Source organism: Myxine glutinosa, chromosome 4, assembly GCF_964187855.1.
Source record: "Myxine glutinosa chromosome 4, kmMyxGlut1.1, whole genome shotgun sequence".
Taxonomy (NCBI): domain Eukaryota; kingdom Metazoa; phylum Chordata; class Myxini; order Myxiniformes; family Myxinidae; genus Myxine; species Myxine glutinosa.
This window is the reverse complement of record NC_136264.1, coordinates 123,768,999-123,789,195: the sequence shown is the minus strand read 5'-3', so window position 1 is coordinate 123,789,195 and position 20,197 is coordinate 123,768,999. Positions and strand designations below refer to the sequence as shown.

Sequence of the window (20,197 nt, the reverse complement as noted above, 5' to 3'; positions counted from 1 at the left end):
ATGCTCTACAGTTTCGTGTGGATTCTCTAGTCCCCATATGCACACATTGTGACGGTTAACTTTACCGCTTAGATGAAACGTTGCTTCATCACTAATAATCAAACGCGGTAAGAAGCTGTCGTCTTCCATGTTCTGTAACATCGCATCACTAAATTCTACACGCTTTCCTTTGTCACCTGTACGAAGAGCCTGTACCAGTTGCAACCGGTATGGTCTCAGGATTAAACGTCGCCTTAACACACGCCAGACAGTCGTATGAGGGATCGTAAGTTCTCGGCTGGCACGACGAGTGGACTTGCGCGGGCTAAGCAGAAAACTCTCTTGAATACTTCTCACGTTTTCCTCTGAAGTGCGTGGTCGCCCTGGGCTCTTCCCCTTACATAAACAGCCTGTTTCCTCAAATTGTTGGTACCAACGACGAATGCGGATCAATGCCAAAATGATGTTGAAACGCACTCTGCACCGCAATTACGGATTCAGTCTTGCAGAAATGCATAACGCAAAATGCCTTGTGTTGCGGGGTCGCCATCTTGCAAACGACTGAGGCCAGAGGCTGTTGGTGCGCTGGGAGAGCCATCTAGCGGTGGTCATTTGAAACTCTATGCCCCGCCCTTTCAAGTGGTAAGAGGTTCATTTATGGGCGGTTCGTGGTTGAAGAGATATAGCGATTTCAAATCGGGTCCATCTTTTTGAAACACCCTGTATAACAAATATCATGAAACATTTACATTTTGTAGTCCATTGTATAATTTAAATAAACATAAATGCAAATTTTGCATGTGGAAAAAGTAAGTACACCCCTACATTTATCATGACTTCAAATACCTGAAATTAGAATCAGGTGCACCAGCTCAGGTGCAAATGATTTAGAACATCGTTCGAGAGGATCTTGGAGGAACCTGTCTTATTTAAACCGCAGACATTTAGTTTGGTTTGCTCTTTGTAGTTGAAGTGTGCGGCGTCACCATGCCTAGATCAAAAGAGCTCTCTGAGGCCTTCAGAAAGAAGGTTATAGATGCCTACGAGTCTGGGAAGGGTTATAGATGCCTACGAGTCTGGGAAGGGATTTAAAAAGATCTCCAAACAATTTGAAATCAATCATTCGACTGTCCGGAAGATCATCTACAAGTGGAGAAGATTCCAAACAACTGCCAACTTGTTCAGGCCAGGCCGCCCCAGCAAGTTCAGCCTGATAGCAGACCGCAAGATGCTGAAAGAAGTCTCTAAGAACCCCAGAATGTCATCACGGGACCGACAGGTAGCTCTTGCCACTGTTGATGTCAAAGTGCACGAGTCTACCATTAGAAAGAGGCTGCACACATTTGATCTACATGGGAGGTGTGCCAGGAGGAAACCTTTGCTGTCCAGAAAGAACATCAGGGCAAGACTAAAGTTTGCCAATGAACACCTAGGCAAAGACCAGCACTTCTGGAACAATGTGCTCTGGACAGATGAGTCAAAGGTAGAGCTATTTGGCCACAGTACCAGAAGACATGTTTGGCAAAAACCAAAGACAGCATTTGACCACAAGAACCTGATACCAACTGTAAAGCATTGTGGTGGAAATATTATGGTTTGGGGCAGCTTTGCTGCATCAGGGCCTGGGAAGCTCACCATCATAGAATCCACTATGAATTCATCATTGTACAAGAGGGTGCTTGAGGATAATGTGAGGCCATCTGTCAGAGAGTTGAAGCTCAACCGAAGGTGGACCTTGCAACATGACAATGACCCTAAACATACCAGTAAATCCACCAAGGAATGGCTGAAAAGAAAGAAATGGAGGGTTCTGGAATGGCCAAGTCAAAGCCCGGATCTAAATCCCATCGAGATGTTGTGGGGGGATTTGAAACGAGCTGTGCATGCAAGAAACCCCTCAAACATCGCACAGCTGAAAGAATTCTGCATGGAGGAGTGGGCAAAAATATCTCCCAGTCGATGTCAGAGACTGGTAGACAGTTATAAGAAATGCCTACTTGAGGTTGTTTCTGCCAAAGGAGGCAATACCACCTATTAGAGCCAAGGGTGTACTTACTTTTTCCACATGCGAAATTTGCATTTATGTCTATTTAAATTATACAATGGACTACAAAATGTAAATGTTTCATGATATTTGTTATATTATATCACGTTTATCTATCAATATTGTTGAAATGAAGATCAAATAGCTGTATGTTGAAATATGTTGAAAAAGTCAAAACTTTACATGGGGTGTACTTACTTTTTCACGTGACTGTATTTGTGAGGCATCACAAATTGGAAGTCCTGAAGTGCAAGTGCTCTCTTTTACAAGTAGAAAGATAAGGAAAGATAGCCATAAACATGTAAATTAGAATAAGTGGTTGGAATATTCCAAAGACAGACTAATACGAACGAGAAGAAACGTGTGGAGGATTGGGGGGAGGGGAGGGGGTAAGGAAGTGGATTGAACAGCCACGCTCATCATGTATGCCTCTGAGTGGATTAATCACTTTTGTCTGAGGTTTAATCAATCAAACGAAACATCGACGAAGATGAATGATCAATCCAGGAAGACTTCCACTGGCCAGCACCATGCATTACTGACCAACAGAGAAGTAAGCATGGTGATGTATGAGGAAGAGATAGAGAGAAAAACAGAGAGGGGAGAGAGGAACAGAAATGGAGAAAGATAAATAGAGATGGAGAAAGATAAATAGAGATGGAGAAAGATAAATAGAGATGGAGAAAGATAACTAGAGATGTAAAAAGATAAATAGAGATGGAGAAAGAGAGATAGAGATGCAAAAGGATAAATAGAGATGGAGAAAGATAAATAGGGATGGAGAAAGATAAATATTGATGGAGAAAGATAACTAAAGATGTAAAAAGATAAATAGAGATGGAGAAAGATAACTAAAGATGTAAAAAGATAAATAGAGATGGATAAAGAGAGATAGAGATGCAAAAAGATAAATAGAGATGGAGAAAGATAAATAGGGATGGAGAAAGATAAATAGAGATGGTGAAAGATAAATAGAGACATGGAAAGATAAATAGAGATGGAGAAAGATAAATAGAGATGGAAAAAGATAAATAGAGACGTGGAAAGATAAATAGGGATGGAGAAAGATAAATAGAGTTGGAGAAAGATAAATAGAGATGGAGAAAGATAAAAAGAGATGGAGAAAGATAAATAGAGATGGGGAAAGATAAATAGAGATGGAGAAAGATAAATGGAGATGGAAAAAGATAAATAGAGACGTGGAAAGATAAATAGAGATGGAGAAAGATAAATAGAGATGGGGAAAGATAAATAGAGATGGAGAAAGATAAATAGAGATGGAAAAAGATAAATAGAGACGTGGAAAGATAAATAGAGATGGAGAAAGATAAATAGAGATGGAGAAAGATAAATAGAGACGTGGAAAGATAAATAGAGACGTGGAAAGATAAATAGAGATGGAGAAAGATAAATAGAGACATGGAAAGATAAATAGAGATGGAGAAAGATAAATAGAGATGGAAAAAGATAAATAGAGACGTGGAAAGATAAATAGAGATGGAGAAAGATAAATAGAGATGGAAAAAGATAAATAGAGACGTGGAAAGATAAATAGGGATGGAGAAAGATCAATAGAGATGGAGAAAGATAAATAGAGATGGAGAAAGATAAAAAGAGATGGAGAAAGATAAATAGAGATGGGGAAAGATAAATAGAGATGGAGAAAGATAAATAGAGATGGGGAAAGATAAATAGAGATGGGGAAAGATAAATAGAGATGGAGAAAGATAAATAGAGATGGAGAAAGATAAATAGAGATGGGGAAAGATAAATAGAGATGGAGAAAGATAAATAGAGACGTGGAAAGATAAATAGAGACGTGCAAAGATAAATAGAGATGTGGAAAGATAAATAGAGATGGAGAAAGATAAATAGAGATGGAGAAAGATAAATAGAGATGGAGAAAAATAAATAGAGATGGAGAAAGATAAATAGAGATGGTGAAAGATAAATAGAGACGTGGAAAGATAAATAGAGATGGATAAAGATAAATAGAGATGGAGAAAGAGGGACCGAGATGGAGAAAGAAGAGGAACAGAGAAGAAGAAAGAGGAGGAACAGAGAAGAAGAAAGAGGAGGAACAGAGAAGAGGAAAGAGCAATAGAGAAGAAGAAAGAGCAACAGAGAAGAAGAAAGAGGTACAGAGATGGAAAAACAGGAACAGAGATGGAAAATAGGAACAGAGATGGAGAAAGAGGACGAATAGAGAAGGAGAAAGAGGAACAGAGAAAGAGGAATAGAGATGGAGAAAGAGGGATAGAGAATGAGAAAGAGGAACAGAGATGGAGAAAGAGGGATAGAGAAGGAGAAAGAGGAACAGAAATGGAGAAAGAGGAGGAAAATAGAGAAGGAGAAAGAGGAATAGAGAAAGAGGAACAGAGAATGAGAAAGAGGAACAGAGATGGAGAAAGAGGAGGAATAGAGAAGGAGAAAGAGGAATAGAGAAGGAGAAAGAGGAACAGAGAAAGAGAAAGAGGAACAGAGATGGAGAAAGAGGGATAGAGAATGAGAAAGAGGAACAGAGATGGAGAAAGAGGGATAGAGAAGGAGAAAGAGGAACAGCAATGGAGAAAGAGGAGGAATAGAGAAGCAGAAAGAGGAATAGAGAAGGAGAAAGAGGAACAGAGAATGAGAAAGAGGAACAGAGATGGAGAAAGAGGAGGAATAGAGAAGGAGAAAGAGGAATAGAGAAGGAGAAAAAGAAACAGAGATGGATAAAGAAGAGGAAAAGAGAAGAAGAACAAGGAATAGAGATGGAGAAGAGACAAGTTTGGTAACTTGAGAAAATTACCTGCTAGTTGATTCCACAACAGTTTTGAAAAAGGAAAAAAACAACACATAAAGACAGAGAAAGTCAAGGACGAAGTACTGCCATTTATGTACTCTTTGTTTTTTTATTAAAATTTTAATTGTAACACTCTCAGTTGGTGGTGCATGCAATGTTTTTTTTTTATAAGCTTCTTTGTTTCGTAGCATTCGCATCACCACGCCGTCGTGTATTATTATTAAAATCCATTTAATTTAATGAGGCAGACACCGTTGGTGGTGCAGTGTGGCATAGTGGTGGAAATGATTCAGGATAAACAAACGTCTAGGTGGTGTGCATTGCCGGGATTCGAAGCAAATGCTAAAATGAGAATATAAATAAGATCATCTTTTTAGGATAATTTTTTTCCCAACCCACAATGACCTAAACAGACCATATGGGTGATGAATTTGGCTTTCCTGATGAACGGTTTATAAATCTACGAGCTGAAAGCGCAGAAATAATTAACCAAACACATTACAGTCGTCGCAGAAGCCGCTGCTATTATTGAATTCGGAACCCGCAAAATGTGGAAGAGATTTTGATAACTTTCGTGTAAAATTTGGAGCCAAATTACATTTTACTTATTTTATGGCACCCGAGATGCAGCCACGTAATGGCTCGGCGTATGGCCGCGCTCTATTCTGCCTGTCTGCACTGCCAGATGAAACTCGGCATGTCCTGAGGGCTGGAACCCTTTAAATGACAAGCTAGCTGATGCAGGGACAGCCTTATACCAGCTCGGCCCGTCATCTAAAGGTTCCGTCGCAAAAGTCACGACATTCCCTGCTTTCTTCTAATGACTGGTCTTCCTGAAAAAAAAATCTTCAAAGTCAGGATTGCATAACAGCCTTTCAAAATGCGCAATCTGCTAAAGAAAAACTCTCAGCACTTTTGGGCAAATGTAACTCGTACCTGGATTTTGTAGACTTTGTGGTAGGACGTTTAATCCTGAATACGCCGGATATGTTTCCAGAGGTAGAATGATGATCAAAATGACATGCACATAAGTGAGGGCAAATATCACCACGAACCAGTTCTAATCATGAAAAACTTAATAAATTAATAAATTCATGAGAAAAAGGAATTAAATTATTTAACAAATAGTTTCATTAAATGGTCCAAATCTGAACCTTTTGTAAGCAGCGTGACCACCTGGCTTGGCATAACAAATAGCCCAGCACAAAGCAGGGTTTTCTAACATCACACAGCATGGCTCACCAACTAATACTTACTTTCTCTTTCTCTTTCTCTTTCTCTTTCTCTTTCTCTTTCTCTTTCTCTTTCTCTTTCTCTTTCTCTTCTCTCTCTCTCTCTCTCTCTCTCTCTCTCTCTCTCTCTCTCTCTCTCTCTCTCTCTCTCTCGTTTTATCCTAAAACTGCTCATATATTGCAACACCAAGCGGTCTGTGCTTGTTGAGCTTGAAATCAACAGAATCTTCATTGGGCAGGAGGGTCACCTGTTCACCCAGCAAAGCAAACACATCTGGTCACCACAAAGGATCAGACAACCAGGTGAACCAGCATCGTGGGTTTCTGGGTCGGCAGCCTGTGCCCAATGGCCCACCCAATTACATGCGACACATCCTTTTGTGACAAAGTGGCAATCTGTCTAAAATCTGTCATCTTAACCCCCCCATCCCCCCATGGGGAAAGGAAGTGGCACAAAACACATGTTAGGCACAGTCCCTGTGATGCCGACAGGTATCACACACACTCCAGGTGTTGGATCCGCTGTTAACTCGCTGAGCGCAGCCGCAGATCTCCCCCCCAACCCCCCCCCCCCTCCTAACCCCCACCCGCCATTGCATTGCGAGGATAGCAACGGTGTATACTGGTATACTGCATTACACAATATATTTTGTGTATGTATATATATATATATATATATGTGTGTGTATGTAAATGTATGTGTGTATATATATATATATATGATTTTAGGAACGCTTTTTACAAGATTCAAGATGGGGGGAAATTACAGCAAAAACAATATGATTTTGCTTACCCCGGAGGGCGTGCAGCGAGTTGTGGCAATAAACTCGGAGCGCCGGCTGGCCTCGTCGTATGAACCCCAGATCGCCCCCGGTGGGGGGTAAGTGATGGAGAAGGCGACACGAGACTCCACCTGGTGTCTTTTTTCACATTCACTTCGCGTTTGGAGAGACCTCCCAGGCAATAAACACCGGTGGAACTTACCCACAGGGAAATCAACAATTTAGGGGCTACAGCGATTCTAGAGTACGGGTACCTGTTTCAAATCAAAACATCAATCAATGTGGACCACACCATGGCTATGTTATAATGTAGCTTATCATGGTACGCCTACAAACAATGGAGTAAGCAAAGCGCTCTTATAAGAACATGCATGGAATTAGATGTAAATGCATTTATGAACAACAGAACAGGTGGTTAGATGATGTTACGCTTTACGAGAAATGACAAGCTTACATATTGTAATACATACAATATAATAGTTATCAGTTTGGAAATGATGGAAACAGACAGCAGTCTGAAAGTGCCATCAGTTGGAGAAACATCAAAAGCAAAGTGTGCGATTTGTATATGCCACAGATTTTAGTACAGGTGCCAGGTACTCAGCAGATCGTACTACAGGTACCAGGTACTCAGCAGATCGTACTACAGGTACCAGGTACTCAGCAGATTGTACTACAGGTACCAAGTACTCAGCAGATTGTACTACAGGTGCCAGGTACTCAGCAGATTGTACTGCAGGTGCCAGGTACTCAGCAGATTGTACTAAAGGTACCAGGTACTCAGCAGATTGTACTACAGGTACCAAATACTCAGCAGATTGTACTGCAGGTGCCAGGTACTCAGCAGATTGTACTACAGGTGCCAGGTACTCATCAGATTGTACTAAAGGTACCAGGTACTCAGCAAATTTTAGTGCAGGTGCCAGGTACTCAGCAGATTGTACTACAGGTACCAGGTACTCAGCAGATTGTACTACAGGTACCAGGTACTCAGCAGATTGTACTACAGGTACCAAATACTCAGCAGATTGTACTGCAGGTGCCAGGTACTCAGCAGATTGTACTACAGGTGCCAGGTACTCAGCAGATTGTACTAAAGGTACCAGGTACTCAGCAGATTGTACTACAGGTACCAGGTACTCAGCAGATTGTACTACAGGTGTCAGGTACTCAGCAGATTGTACTACAGGTACCAGGTACTCATCAGATTGTACCACAGGTACCAGGTTCTCAGCAGATCGTACTACAGGTACCAAATACTCAGCAGATTGTACTACAGGTACCAGGTACTCAGCAGATTGTACTACAGGTGCCAGGTACTCAGCAGATTGTACTACAGGTACCAGGTGCTCAGCAGATTGTACGACAGGTACCAGGTACTCAGGAGACGGTGGGACCACACGCAATATGTTGTTGGTTAAAGACTGTGGGACCAAGCAGCATTGGGGAGAGGACCACGATACATGAGTAGACCCCACATCTCTTACTCACTGCTCGGTCGTTGGAAGAAGCTCGGGGTTCGTGGACAGCGCCGTCGGTGTTGCCAGGAGACACACGGGGATGGGAAGGGCTGGGCGCGGCTCGACGACACCACGGACCACAGTCGAGGGACCCTCGGCAGAGCCCGGGGCCGAGGAGCAGGTGAGGAAAACCGGCTCGGAAATGCTTCCGACGGGAAAGGACACGAGACGCAGCTCTGGCGCGCCTTCTCCGGACAGCTGGCGCTGCTGGAGATGAGGGAGAGAAAGTTGATGGTGCTGATGGTGCTGATACTGGCGTTGCAGACTGTGATGATGGAGGTTATGATGCGGACGATGGTGTTCGTGAGGATGGAACGGCAGCCCGTCGTGAGACCCCGTTTGGGATTCTGCCGCGGTGCAAGACACGCCGGGGGAATTTAGACCCCGGTGGTGGTGGTGGTGGTGGTGCCCACAGGACGCCGGAGGACTCGCCGCCGAAACACCGGGCGCATGCAGAGGAACGGTCCCGGACGCGGTGGGCAAAGCGGCGGCGGCGGCGGCTTGCAGGGCGAGGGTGAGCGGGCAAGCGACGAGGTGTTGCCTCTGCTGCTCGGCGAGCGCTGCGTTGCGGAGGAGCAGCTCGGCAATGCGCGCCTCAAGCTCCTGCACCCGACGTCTTTGCCGAGCTATGAGTCCTTGCTGCGTCTCGATTATCTTGTTGAGCTCTTTCAGGAACTCCACGGCGCGGTTCGGAGTGTCCACGCTCTCCTCCATATCCTCGGGCTCCGGTTTGGCGCTCCGCGTGTCCCTCTCGCGCTCTCACGGAGACGTGGACAAGGCGTAAGGCGGTGCGTGCGCCATGCGCGCGCGGACGTGTCGGGGGAGAGATGGGGAGGAGGAAGAGGTGCGAGGAGGAGGAGGCTCACATAGGAGGGAGCCGGAATATGGATGATTGGTGATGATTCGCTGATGAGGTGATGGGGATATCGAGGCGGGAATAGTTCGGAAGAGTCTGTTGTGGGAAAAGATGGAGAAAAGCTCGAGTAGCTGCTAGCTAGCCTACGTTTGTGGAAATGGGTGGTGGGGGGGTCGGGGGATTGAGAGACCGGGAGGGGGTGCTGGGTGGCGATGACATGGTGGACATGCAGCTATTATAGGAGGCAGCACGGACGGTGGTGACTCGTGAGTGACGATTTGCTGGCATCATGGGGACAGATCACAATTTGAAGTGGACATGTAAAGGGAGAGGCAATGGTGGACACTCATGGGTCATCCAGTGAAAGGATGGGGTCAGGGAACCACGACCCGAGACGTTGAGGGCCATATTGAAGGAGGCCGACCTAATCGGACATTGAGGGGTTGAGTAAGTGGACGAATTGTTGGGATGAATCGAGATGCCGTGGACGCGTCGTTGACCAGGCAGGTGATAGCTACACTGACCCATAATATATGAACACATGAGAGTGGTTTGTGATGGAGTGGACTGAACAATAGGGTGGTGATGGGATCGACTGAAGAAGAGGGTTGTGGTGGGGTTTACGGAAGAAGATGGTTGTGGTGGGGTTGGTCCGCGTAAGAAAAAAAAAGGAGGGGTGTGTGGGTAGGTAGGTAGGTGGTGAAGTCGACTGAGGAAGAGGATGTTGGTGGTGGTGAAGTCGATTGAAGAGGAGGGTGTTGGTGGTGGTGAAGTCGATTAAAGGAGAGGGCATTTGTGGTGGTGGGGCCGACTGAAGGAGAGGGCATTTGTGGTGGTAGGGTCGACTGAAGAAGAGGGCATTTGTGGTGGTGGGGTCGACAGAAGAAGTGGGCGGTGGTGGTGGAGGGGTCGACTGAAGAAGAGGGCGGTAGTGGTGGTGCTGGGGTCGACTGAAGAAGAGGGTGTTGGTGGTGACGGAGCCGACTGAATAAGAGGGCATTTGTGGTGGTGGGGTCGACTGAAGAAGGCATTTGTGGTGGTGGGGTCGACTGAAGAAGAGGGCATTTGTGGTGGTTGGGTCGACTGAAGAAGAGGGCATTTGTGGTGGTGGGGTCGACTGAAGAAGAGGGCATTTGTGGTGGTGGGGTCGACTGAAGAAGAGGGCATTTGTGGCGGTGGGGTCGACTGAAGAAGAGGGCAGTGGTGGTGGTGGTGGTGTCGACTGAAAAAGAGGGTGTTGGTGGTGATGGAGTCCACTGAAGAAGAGGGTGGTGGTGGGGTCGACTGAAGAAGAGGGAATTGGTGGTGGTGGTGTCGCCTGAAGAAAAGGGTGGTGGTGGGGTCGACTGAAGAAGAGGGTGTGGTGGGGTCGACTGAAGAAGAGGGTGTGGTGGGGTCGATTGAAGAAGAGGGTTGTGGTGGGGTCGACTGAAGAAGAGAGTGTTGGTGCTGGTGGGCTCGACTGAAGAAAAGGGTGGTGGTGGGGTCGATTGAAGAAGAGGGTTGTGGTGGGGTTTATGGAAGAAGATGGTTGTGATGCCGTGGTGGGGTCCGTGTAAGAAAAAAAGGGAGATTTGTGGTGGTGAAGTCGACTGAGGAAGAGAATGTTGGTGGTGGTGGTGAAGTCGACTGAAGAGGAGGATGTTGGTGGTGGTGAAGTCGACTGAAGAAGAGGGTGTTTGACTCCTGGGGTCGACTGAAGAAGAGGGTGTTGTACTGGTGGGATGGACTGAAGAAGAGGGTGTTGTACTGGTGGGGTGGACTGAAGAAGAGGGTGTTGGACTGGTGGGGTGGACTGAAGAAGAGGTTGTTTTACTGGTGGGATAGACTGAAGAAGAGGGTGTTGGACTGGTGGGGTGGACTGAAGAAGAGGGTGTTGGACTGGTGAGGTGGACTGAAGAAGAGTGTTGGACTGGTGGGGACGGGTGGACTGAAGAAGAGGTTGTTGTACTGGTGGGGTGGACTGAAGAAGAGGGTGTTGGACTGGTGGGGTGGACTGAAGAAGAGGGTGTTGGACTGGTGGGGTGGACTGAAGAAGAGGTTGTTGTACTGGTGGGGTGGACTGAAGAAGAGGGTGTTGGACTGGTGGGGTGGACTGAAGAAGAGTGTTGGACTGGTGGGGTGGACTGAAGAAGAGGTTGTTGGACTGGTGGGGTGGACTGAAGAAGAGTGTTGGACTGGTGGGGTGGACTGAAGAAGAGGGTGATGGACTGGTGGGGTGGACTGAAGAAGAGGTTGTTGTACTGGTGGGGTGGACTGAAGAAGAGGGTGTTGGACTGGTGGGGTGGACTGAAGAAGAGTGTTGGACTGGTGGGGTGGACTGAAGAAGAGGTTGTTGTACTGGTGGGGTGGACTGAAGAAGAGGGTGTTGGACTGGTGGGGTGGACTGAAGAAGAGGGTGTTGGACTGGTGGGGTGGACTGAAGAAGAATGTTGGACTGGTGGGGTGGACTGAAGAAGAGGTTGTTGTACTGGTGGGGTGGACTGAAGAAGAGGGTGTTGGACTGGTGGGGTGGACTGAAGAAGAGTGTTGGACTGGTGGGGTGGACTGAAGAAGAGGTTGTTGTACTGGTGGGGTGGACTGAAGAAGAGGGTGTTGGACTGGTGGGGTGGACTGAAGAAGAGGGTGTTGGACTGGTGGGGTGGACTGAAGAAGAGTGTTGGACTGGTGGGGTGGACTGAAGAAGAGGTTGTTGGACTGGTGGGTTGGACTGAAGAAGAGGGTGTTGGACTGGTGGGATGGACTGAAGAAGAGGGTGTTGTACTGGTGGGGTGGACTGAAGAAGAGGGTGTTAGACTGGTGGGGTGGACTGAAGAAGAGAGTGTTGGACTGGTGGGATGGACTGAAGAAGAGTGCTGTACTGGTGGGGTGGACTGAAGAAGAGGGTGTTGGACTGGTGGGGTGGACTGAAGAAGAGAGTGTTGGACTGGTGGGATGGACTGAAGAAGAGTGTTGGACTGGTGGGATGGACTGAAGAAGAGGGTGTTGGACTGGTGGGATGGACTGAAGAAGAGGGTGTTGTACTGGTGGGGTGGACTGAAGAAGAGGGTGTTGTACTGGTGGGGTGGACTGAAGAAGAGAGTGTTGGACTGGTGGGTTGGACTGAAGAAGAGAGTGTTGGACTGGTGGGGTGGACTGATGAAGAGGGTGTTGGACTGGTGGGGTGGACTGAAGAAGAGGTTGTTTTACTGGTGGGATAGACTGAAGAAGAGGGTGTTGGACTGGTGGGGTGGACTGAAGAAGAGGTTGTTTTACTGGTGGGATAGACTGAAGAAGAGGGTGTTGGACTGGTGGGGTGGACTGAAGAAGAGGTTGTTGGACTGGTGGGGACGGGTGGACTGAAGAAGAGAGTGGTGGTGGGGTCGACTGAAGAAGAGGATGTTGTACTGGTGGGATGGACTGAGGAAGAGGGTGTTGTACTGGTGGGATGGACTGAGGAAGAGGATGTTGTACTGGTGGGATGGACTGAGGAAGAGAGTGTTGGACTGGTGGGGTGGACTGAAGAGAGTGGTGGTGGGGTCGACTGAAGAAGAGGATGTTGTACTGGTGGGATAGACTGAGGAAGAGGGTGTTGTACTGTTGGGGTGGACTGAAGAAGAGGTTGATGGACTGGTGGGGACGGGTGGACTGAAGAAGAGAGTGGTGGTGGGGTCGACTGAAGAAGAGATGTTGTACTGGTGGGATAGACTGAAGAAGAGGGTGTTGTACTGGTGGGATGGACTGAGGAAGAGGATGTTGTTCTGGTGGGGTCTATTACATGGATATTTCTGAGAATAAGCGGGAAAAGAGGACGTGAGAGTATAATTAGAGACGAAACAGACGAGGAAGGATGGATTGATGAAGAAACGAAATTCCAGAGCGAAAACCCGAATTGATACGTTTATAGTTTAATTATTGTTATGTTCACACGAAGACCTCTTAATTGGTGACCAGGAATGTAAACACCTTGAGCCCAGGGTGGCGCTGTGATGTCCAGTTGTTTTATTCCAGTCAGAATGGAGAGGTGGACGAGTGTGCTTGAATGGAAAAATGACGTAAAAAATCAATGTGCACATGTAATCTCGGCTATGATTGAAAAGGGCAATTATTTCCCAGGCAATGAATGAAAAAAAACAGGAAAAAGCATCGGAATGCGAAGGGTTTCGTAAAACGCGATTTTAAAATCGTCCTATTTGGACCGGATGCGCCGCCGTACCAGCTGAGCGAGAAGCACCACGCAGTGGGGTATTAGTTGTTGCTGCACTCAACAGTATCAGTTGATAATAGTCTGTGCTTTTTATTTCGGTAGCGCCATCTTTCTCCTATTCCCCTCCTTTTCGTCTCCTATTCCCCTCCTTTTCGTCTCCTGTGAATCTATGATGCCCACTCGAACCGTGGAGTCTCTAAATCCAGACGGTCCGGCCTTCCAAGTGCCTCTCGTTCCGCAAGGACTTCGTCGCCAAGAGGCCATTCAGCAACTTGGAGACGCTCTGGAGATCCTGGACCGTGTCTCCAGCGACATCTTTTCTCGGTGGGTTCGATTGTGGTATTTGAAGCCGAGACGTCGGTCAAACTCGGGAAGTGTTTTCGACGACTCATCGGGTGACTCGGATGGACTTCCTGGAGATGGAGCAATTAGGTGACGGCGCGATTGCATCGAAATCGACGTGTTGTGTCGTTGTTGACAACTGTACTAAAGAGATTAATCTTAATATCATTCCGTAAAATGTGAAACAGCAATGGAGACGATAGTTATACACTAGCGTTCCTGTAGCACCTTCAGTCGCACGTCAGATATGGACACCAGGTTCGTGAAAGACAGGTTAAAAAAAAAAACGAATGCGAAACCATGGAACCAATAAATTCCACATTCCTGTGCCACCTTCAGTCGAACATTAGGCATTGACAGCAGGTTCGTGAAAGGCTTGCCTAAAAAATGTACCCAGTGTGAATGTTGCTATATCCAGTCAATGGCGAAACTGCAAATGTGGAATCCGCTAATGTCACGGATGGAAACCCTTTCGTCATTTCCTCATTCTGATTTAAACACAATGTGTCTATATTTTTATTCCAAACAGCATCATTCATCATTCCAATCACAATTTAATACTGTGGTATTAATTTCTCAAAATATAATGTTAAATCACGATTGGATTGAGACATCAAATCGGCGAATCGTCGTCATCTTGTTCACTTCCGGATCGGCAGCAGCTCCGTAACGATGGTATTTCAAAATTATATTTTTATTAAGGAATTTATGAAACCTCCAACATCTTGATATGCACTGACGTATAATTACTTTGCTAGGTATTTAACTTTAGCCCACATGTGTTAGTTGGAGCCGGAAACTACACACGTCTTTTAGTTTCCTTTCCCCTCATGAGGTTAGTTGGTGGGTTAATTCAGGATGAGCAATAAGTGAGGGCGAGACTACCGGAAGTAAGCTGTAACACGTGCCCTTTTGTGGTTTGTTTTCAACGTATCCAATCACGTGACTTGTCGCGAAGGGTGCACCAACCGGAAGTTAAGTAGTTCCGCGGGCGCCTATACAAACATTTCGTATTAGTTTTCATAAAACTTCATATTGTTAGAAAGAGAATTACTTCTAGCTTGTCGGAAAGTTAAAATTTTAAAGATCAGATAAGAATTAAGCGAGTTATGATCAAATAACCTACACCGTTTCCATAATTTCGGGTTGTAACACGTGCCCTTTTGTGGTTTGTTTTCAACGTATCCAATCACGTGACTGTTGTCGCGAGGGTGCACTAACCGGAAGTTACGTAGTTCCGCAGGCGCCTATTCCTAAGCCTGATCAAAGCAATTGGACACGTCAATCGTTTTTGGTTTGTGTTGACTGCTGCAACGATTCGTGTTTCATTAATAGAAATAAAAAGGTGACAAAACATGTGAAAGTATTGTGTATTTCAACCAAACTGTTATGATTATATATATTGTTATGGTTTTTAGAACCTTCACTTTGCAAATTTAGTATAAAATTTCCTGTGTACATTTCCCCTTAATTGGCTGTTAATTGAAATAAGTGCACCTTAGCTAGTCCATGTACAAGCACGTAGCAAATCATAGGCTTCCCTCAATAGTTATCTCTTTATTCTATGTCAGTTTAAGGCTCTGTTGCCCATTAGTTGACTCTGCATTGCACCAAATGAAATAAGATAGATCCCCTGTTCAAATTGCCCAAAACCTCCATCCCCTTTCAATTGCCAACTGCATTTGCCTCCATTACGGCATGGTCAGCTCGGGGAAGAAAGGCGTGCCGCCCATCGTCATCAGGGGGAGGAGTCGGCCAAGCGCCAGGAACAAGGCGTGGCTTTGCCAACGCCTCATCAAGGGGCGGGATCGGTGAGCCCTCGCGACCAATCAAGGCCGAGGCGAGCTCACTGATGGGCGTTTCCAAAAGGCCGGCGGCTTGATCGCCACGCGCCTCATAAAAGGAGGTTGGGAGGGACTGCTTAAAGAGATGAGTGAGAGAGCCCCCCACCAGAGAGTCGTTGAGGAGTTCCGTGGCAAACAGTTCTGTGAAGGGAGGTGCCTGAACAAGCTACGAGGGAGGTGTGCTGAACCGAGGGAGACGCTGTCCCAACCAGCCTAGCCACAACAAGCTCTGACGCGTTGCTACGAGCATCCCGGCGGTGTGGACCCGAGGGTGGAGAGCCGGCGGCTGCTCGCTCCCGGCCCGGCCGTTCTGTGGACCGCCTGAACCTTCTTCTCTCTCCAGCCATTCCTGCTTCATTCCCATTCGTGTAAGTCTGACTGTCGTCTCTTTGTCTGTGTTGTCTGTGTTGTCTGGGGTTTAAGTTAAGCCTGTAGATAAGCTAGAATTGCACTGTGTCTTCTTCTTCTGTAAATTATTTTCGTTTCTTTCCTTCTCCCTTGGTTTCTTTGATTTGTACATAATTAGTTAATAAATCCCTGTTCTTCCTACCTTTGCCTTCTTTCCTTCACATCCGTTCGTCTTTGTGATTTCCCCCATTGAGTACCTGTGGCGCGATTTCGGCCAACATTTAAGAATCTGGTTTAGTCCTTGCTAATGGTTCGAACCGCGGGCTGCTAAAACCGCTCGGCAAAATACCATCTTGTCCGTGGTTTCGAACGGAGTTGCCCACCTGCTTTGTGGAGAGATCGGCGGGGGTGTACGGGAATCCTTTGACCGATCGCCTCAGCCAATCCCACCCCACAAGGGAGCGGGGTAGCTTCAGGAGCGGAGACGGCCAGTACAAATAGAAGGGGGATTAACCCCCCCCCCCTGCTAAGGGGAGAGCCGTCCCCGTTTCCGTAACAATATATATATATATATATATATATATATATATATATATTTTTTTTTTTTCTGTCTCGTTGTGTCTGACTTTTGGTGACATTTATGGTCAGATTTCTTCAAATATCTCTCCTCTCAACTACTTCCCAAAGCCCTGGCAGAGAGAGCTTGGTTTGCAGCGTTTATCCCATCCATCCAGCACACACAAGGTCTTTCTCTTCCTCTTTTTCTTTCACCCATTTCCAGCATAGTTGATTTCTCCAGACATTCGTTTTCTGCACACCTGATGTGTCCAAAGTATGACTGTTTCTGTTTTCACAGCAGTCCTTCGAATGTGCATGTTGATCTAGTTCAAGCACCAATTTGTTTGTTCTTGCAGTCAGTCCTTTGAATTTTTAACATTCGTCTCCATCACCAGATTTCAAAACTGTCAATATTCTTCCTTTTTTTTCTTTTTTACAATCTATGACTCGTATCCATACATTGCAATTGGAAATATTGGAGCATTATTGAGCAGCCTCCTCTTGGTTTGTTTTGTCACATCTTTGTCTTTCCAGATCTTTGTCAATCCTGACATTGCTGTTCTCTCCAGTTCTAACCGTCTATTAATTTCTCCTTCACATTCTCCACTCGCTTCAATTTTCGAACCCAGGAAGATTAAACTTTTCACTATTTCCACATGATCGTCTCCCATTCTGAACACTGCAATCTTTTCAGTTGACATGATCTGATCGTTGATCATATTTTTCAGGTTGAAATAAAAACTCAGCTTTTTACTTTCCTTCACTGTCTAGTAGTTTAATCAAGTTCACTGTACTTTCTGCCAACAGAGTGGTATCGCCAGCATACCTTAGGTTGTTGAAAAGTCTTCCTCCAATCCTGACTCCAGCCTCTATATCATCCAAGTTTGATTTCCTTGTGATGTACTCACTATACAGATTGAACTAATAAGGGGAGAGAATGAACCGCTGTCTGACCCCTTTTCCAATCCCAAACCATCCTGTCTCTCCATAACCTGTTCTCACTGTAGCTTCTTGTTCAGTATACATGGTTCTTATCAGACATATCAGGTGCTTCAACATCCCAGTTTCTCTTGGAGCATAATCCATATTGATTCATGATCCACAAAATCAAAATCTTTGTCATCATTTATAAAATAGAGATGCACCTTCCTTTGATATTCCCTTGCTTTTTACATGATCCACCTCAGATTTGTGATTTTATATATAGTACCTCTTCCTCTTCTGAAACCTGCTTGCTCAAAAGGTATTTCTTTCAAAATGAAGTCTTCTATTCTGTGATGAATGATCTTTAGTAATATCTTGCTAGTATGTGACATTGAGGCAATGGTAGGGTTATTTGAACATTCTCTTGCATTCCATTTGATTGGCAATCCCATGTAGACTGACTCATTCCACCTGTTACGGTTTTTAGAACCTTCACTTTGTAAAATAATAATTCTTGTAAATATACCCCTTTGTAAAGGTTGCACCCTAGTTAGGCCATGTACAACACATAGGACACCATAGATTCTTCTTTAGTTATTTCATTAGTATGTGTTTCAGGTAAGGATCTGTTTCCAATAGTTGAATCTGCGTTGTATTAATCAAATAACCTAGCCCCCTTCTCCAATTCCTATTCCATCCATATTGCGGCGTAAACTGCCCTCCACAACATATATGGCTTCTCTCTGCCAGCTGCAGCGCCCTTCTCAAGACGCCATTACACACGCGGTCAAGTTGGAGAAGAAGGGAGGAGCGGCCAGGAACTTAGGCGTGGCCCCATCAACGCGTCACGAATGGAGGTAACAATGAACCCTCGCGGCCAATCCGGGCCGAGGCGTGTTCACCGGTAGGCCGAGCAAAGCGGACGCGGCTTGATACACGAGGCTCGTAATAAAAGCGCAAGCGCGAAGCCTTTTTACGGAGAGACCAGGAGAGGATTCGGGAGATGAGAAAGAGAGCAGATGCGGGGGAGATCGGCAGATGCGAGAGAACAGCGCAGAGGCGGCGAACATAAGAACATGGTGCAGAGGATCGTTTGGGACAATCGTTTTCGATACGAACTGCCGTGGTTTTGAGAGCGTTCGACACGCTATACATACGCGCATTCCAACCCCTCGCGTTTGTAAGGTCGGGTCGCACGTTAAGCTGCCAGCCATTCTTCGCCCGCGGACACGGAGCCTGGACCATCCCCTCGCCTGGAACCATCTGCCTGGACCTTCCTCCCCTACCAGCTACCATTCCGTGTGAGTCTGTTTGTATTGTCATGGGCGTGTTATATAAGTGTATAAGGTTGCCCTATGTCCTTTTGTTTCCTCTTCTTGTATATTCCCTTCTTTCGTTTCCTCTTTTAGATAGTAATAAACCATATTTGTTCTTCCTTTACCCTTCTTATTCTTTGGTTCCTCTCATCCGGTCGCTTGAGTCTTTTCCCCATTGAATATCGGTGGCACGATATAGGAACCGCTATAATCGGGTTTAGTCCTTTTGTTAACGGCCTGAGTCGTGGCTCGCTTCGCTCGGCGTGTCCATTACAGCCGCGGCTCGGGCGGGGCTCATTTCCTCGCTTACCGGAAGGCGCTGGTAATTAGGTAATAGGAACAATTGGCCTACCACCCTATTCAGCGCTGACCGGAAGTGACATCATAGCTCCAGGACCGGAGACGGCCAGCTTAATAGACGAGAGGATTAACCCCCCCTCGGTAAGGGGAGTGCCGTACTCTGAGATTCGCAACACACCTTTTGGGCCTTACAATCTTGCTCCAGATCTGTGCACAGATAGCTGTTAAAATTTTAATTGCCTCCTCCCAAACTACATTATAGTTCCATTGGAATTTTCTTCGGCATCTGGTGCTTTCCCATTTGCCGGCTCTTTTAAGGCTTTAGGTACCTCACATTCTATCACTATTTGTTCTTTCTCATATTCTTTCTTTGAAGGTTGTCATTCTATTACTATCTCGTTACTCCATGCACGCGGAGCACAAAGCGGGGTTAAGCAATTGGTTCACTTCTGTCTCTCTCTCTCTCTCTCTGTCTGTCTGTCTGTCTGTCCTGTCTACAAACATCAGTTTATTATCGAGGAACAACTAAATTTAAATTGAATGTTATATTTTGAACCCCAATCGGAAGTTGAATCGGAACACAAACCTATAGTTTAGCAGTACTTTGGTTTTGAATTTGTCCCAATTGCACATGTGCAGAGAGGAGTAAGGTAATTTCTTTACTCTCTGTCTGTCCGGCAGTCAAAAAAAAATGAAAATCATTCCAACCAGGAAACCTACTGTTTTTAAAGACATAATAAAAGACACAAAAACAGGCACGAATAACTAATGTAATATTTTCCATAAGATGGTGTAAAAGACGCTGCGTCAATGGTAGTGAACTTCTGGAATTTTTGTACGATCTTTAAAATCTTTATTTTATTTCAATTGAATTATATACTTCAACACTGTAGAACACAAATCGCCTTTTTGGCACTTTGAGGGGGAAAAGATTACAGAATTTTTACGTCATCACGACCAATCAAATTTTTCGCTGGTAGCTAAAACTCAAATTCATTCGTCCATGTCGTTGCTTCTCCAAACAGCGTGTGTTAATGTGTGTATGAACTGTCTAGTTTGTATAGAGTTTCGGTAAAGTCCTTCCATCTTTTTCAACTGTGTTTTTATGCCTCTGTCAACGAAGTCGCTGTGTGCTGGAGGCATTATGTTTTCAGGTTGTCCGTCCGTCCGTGATAGGTTTT

The 20,197-nt window shown here is 45.6% G+C and overlaps 1 protein-coding gene across 1 annotated transcript in view; it reads left to right on the top strand.

The window, feature by feature from the left end:
- The first annotated feature begins 13,372 nt into the window (after window positions 1-13,372).
- WASHC1 (WASH complex subunit 1) overlaps window positions 13,373-20,197 on the top strand; it is a 101,534-nt gene continuing 94,709 nt past the window's right edge. The window contains exon 1 of the mRNA XM_068113313.2: window positions 13,373-13,708. Within this exon, the coding sequence (XP_067969414.2) occupies window positions 13,554-13,708 (155 nt within the window). The 5' untranslated portion in view covers window positions 13,373-13,553. The remainder of the gene's footprint in view (window positions 13,709-20,197) is intronic.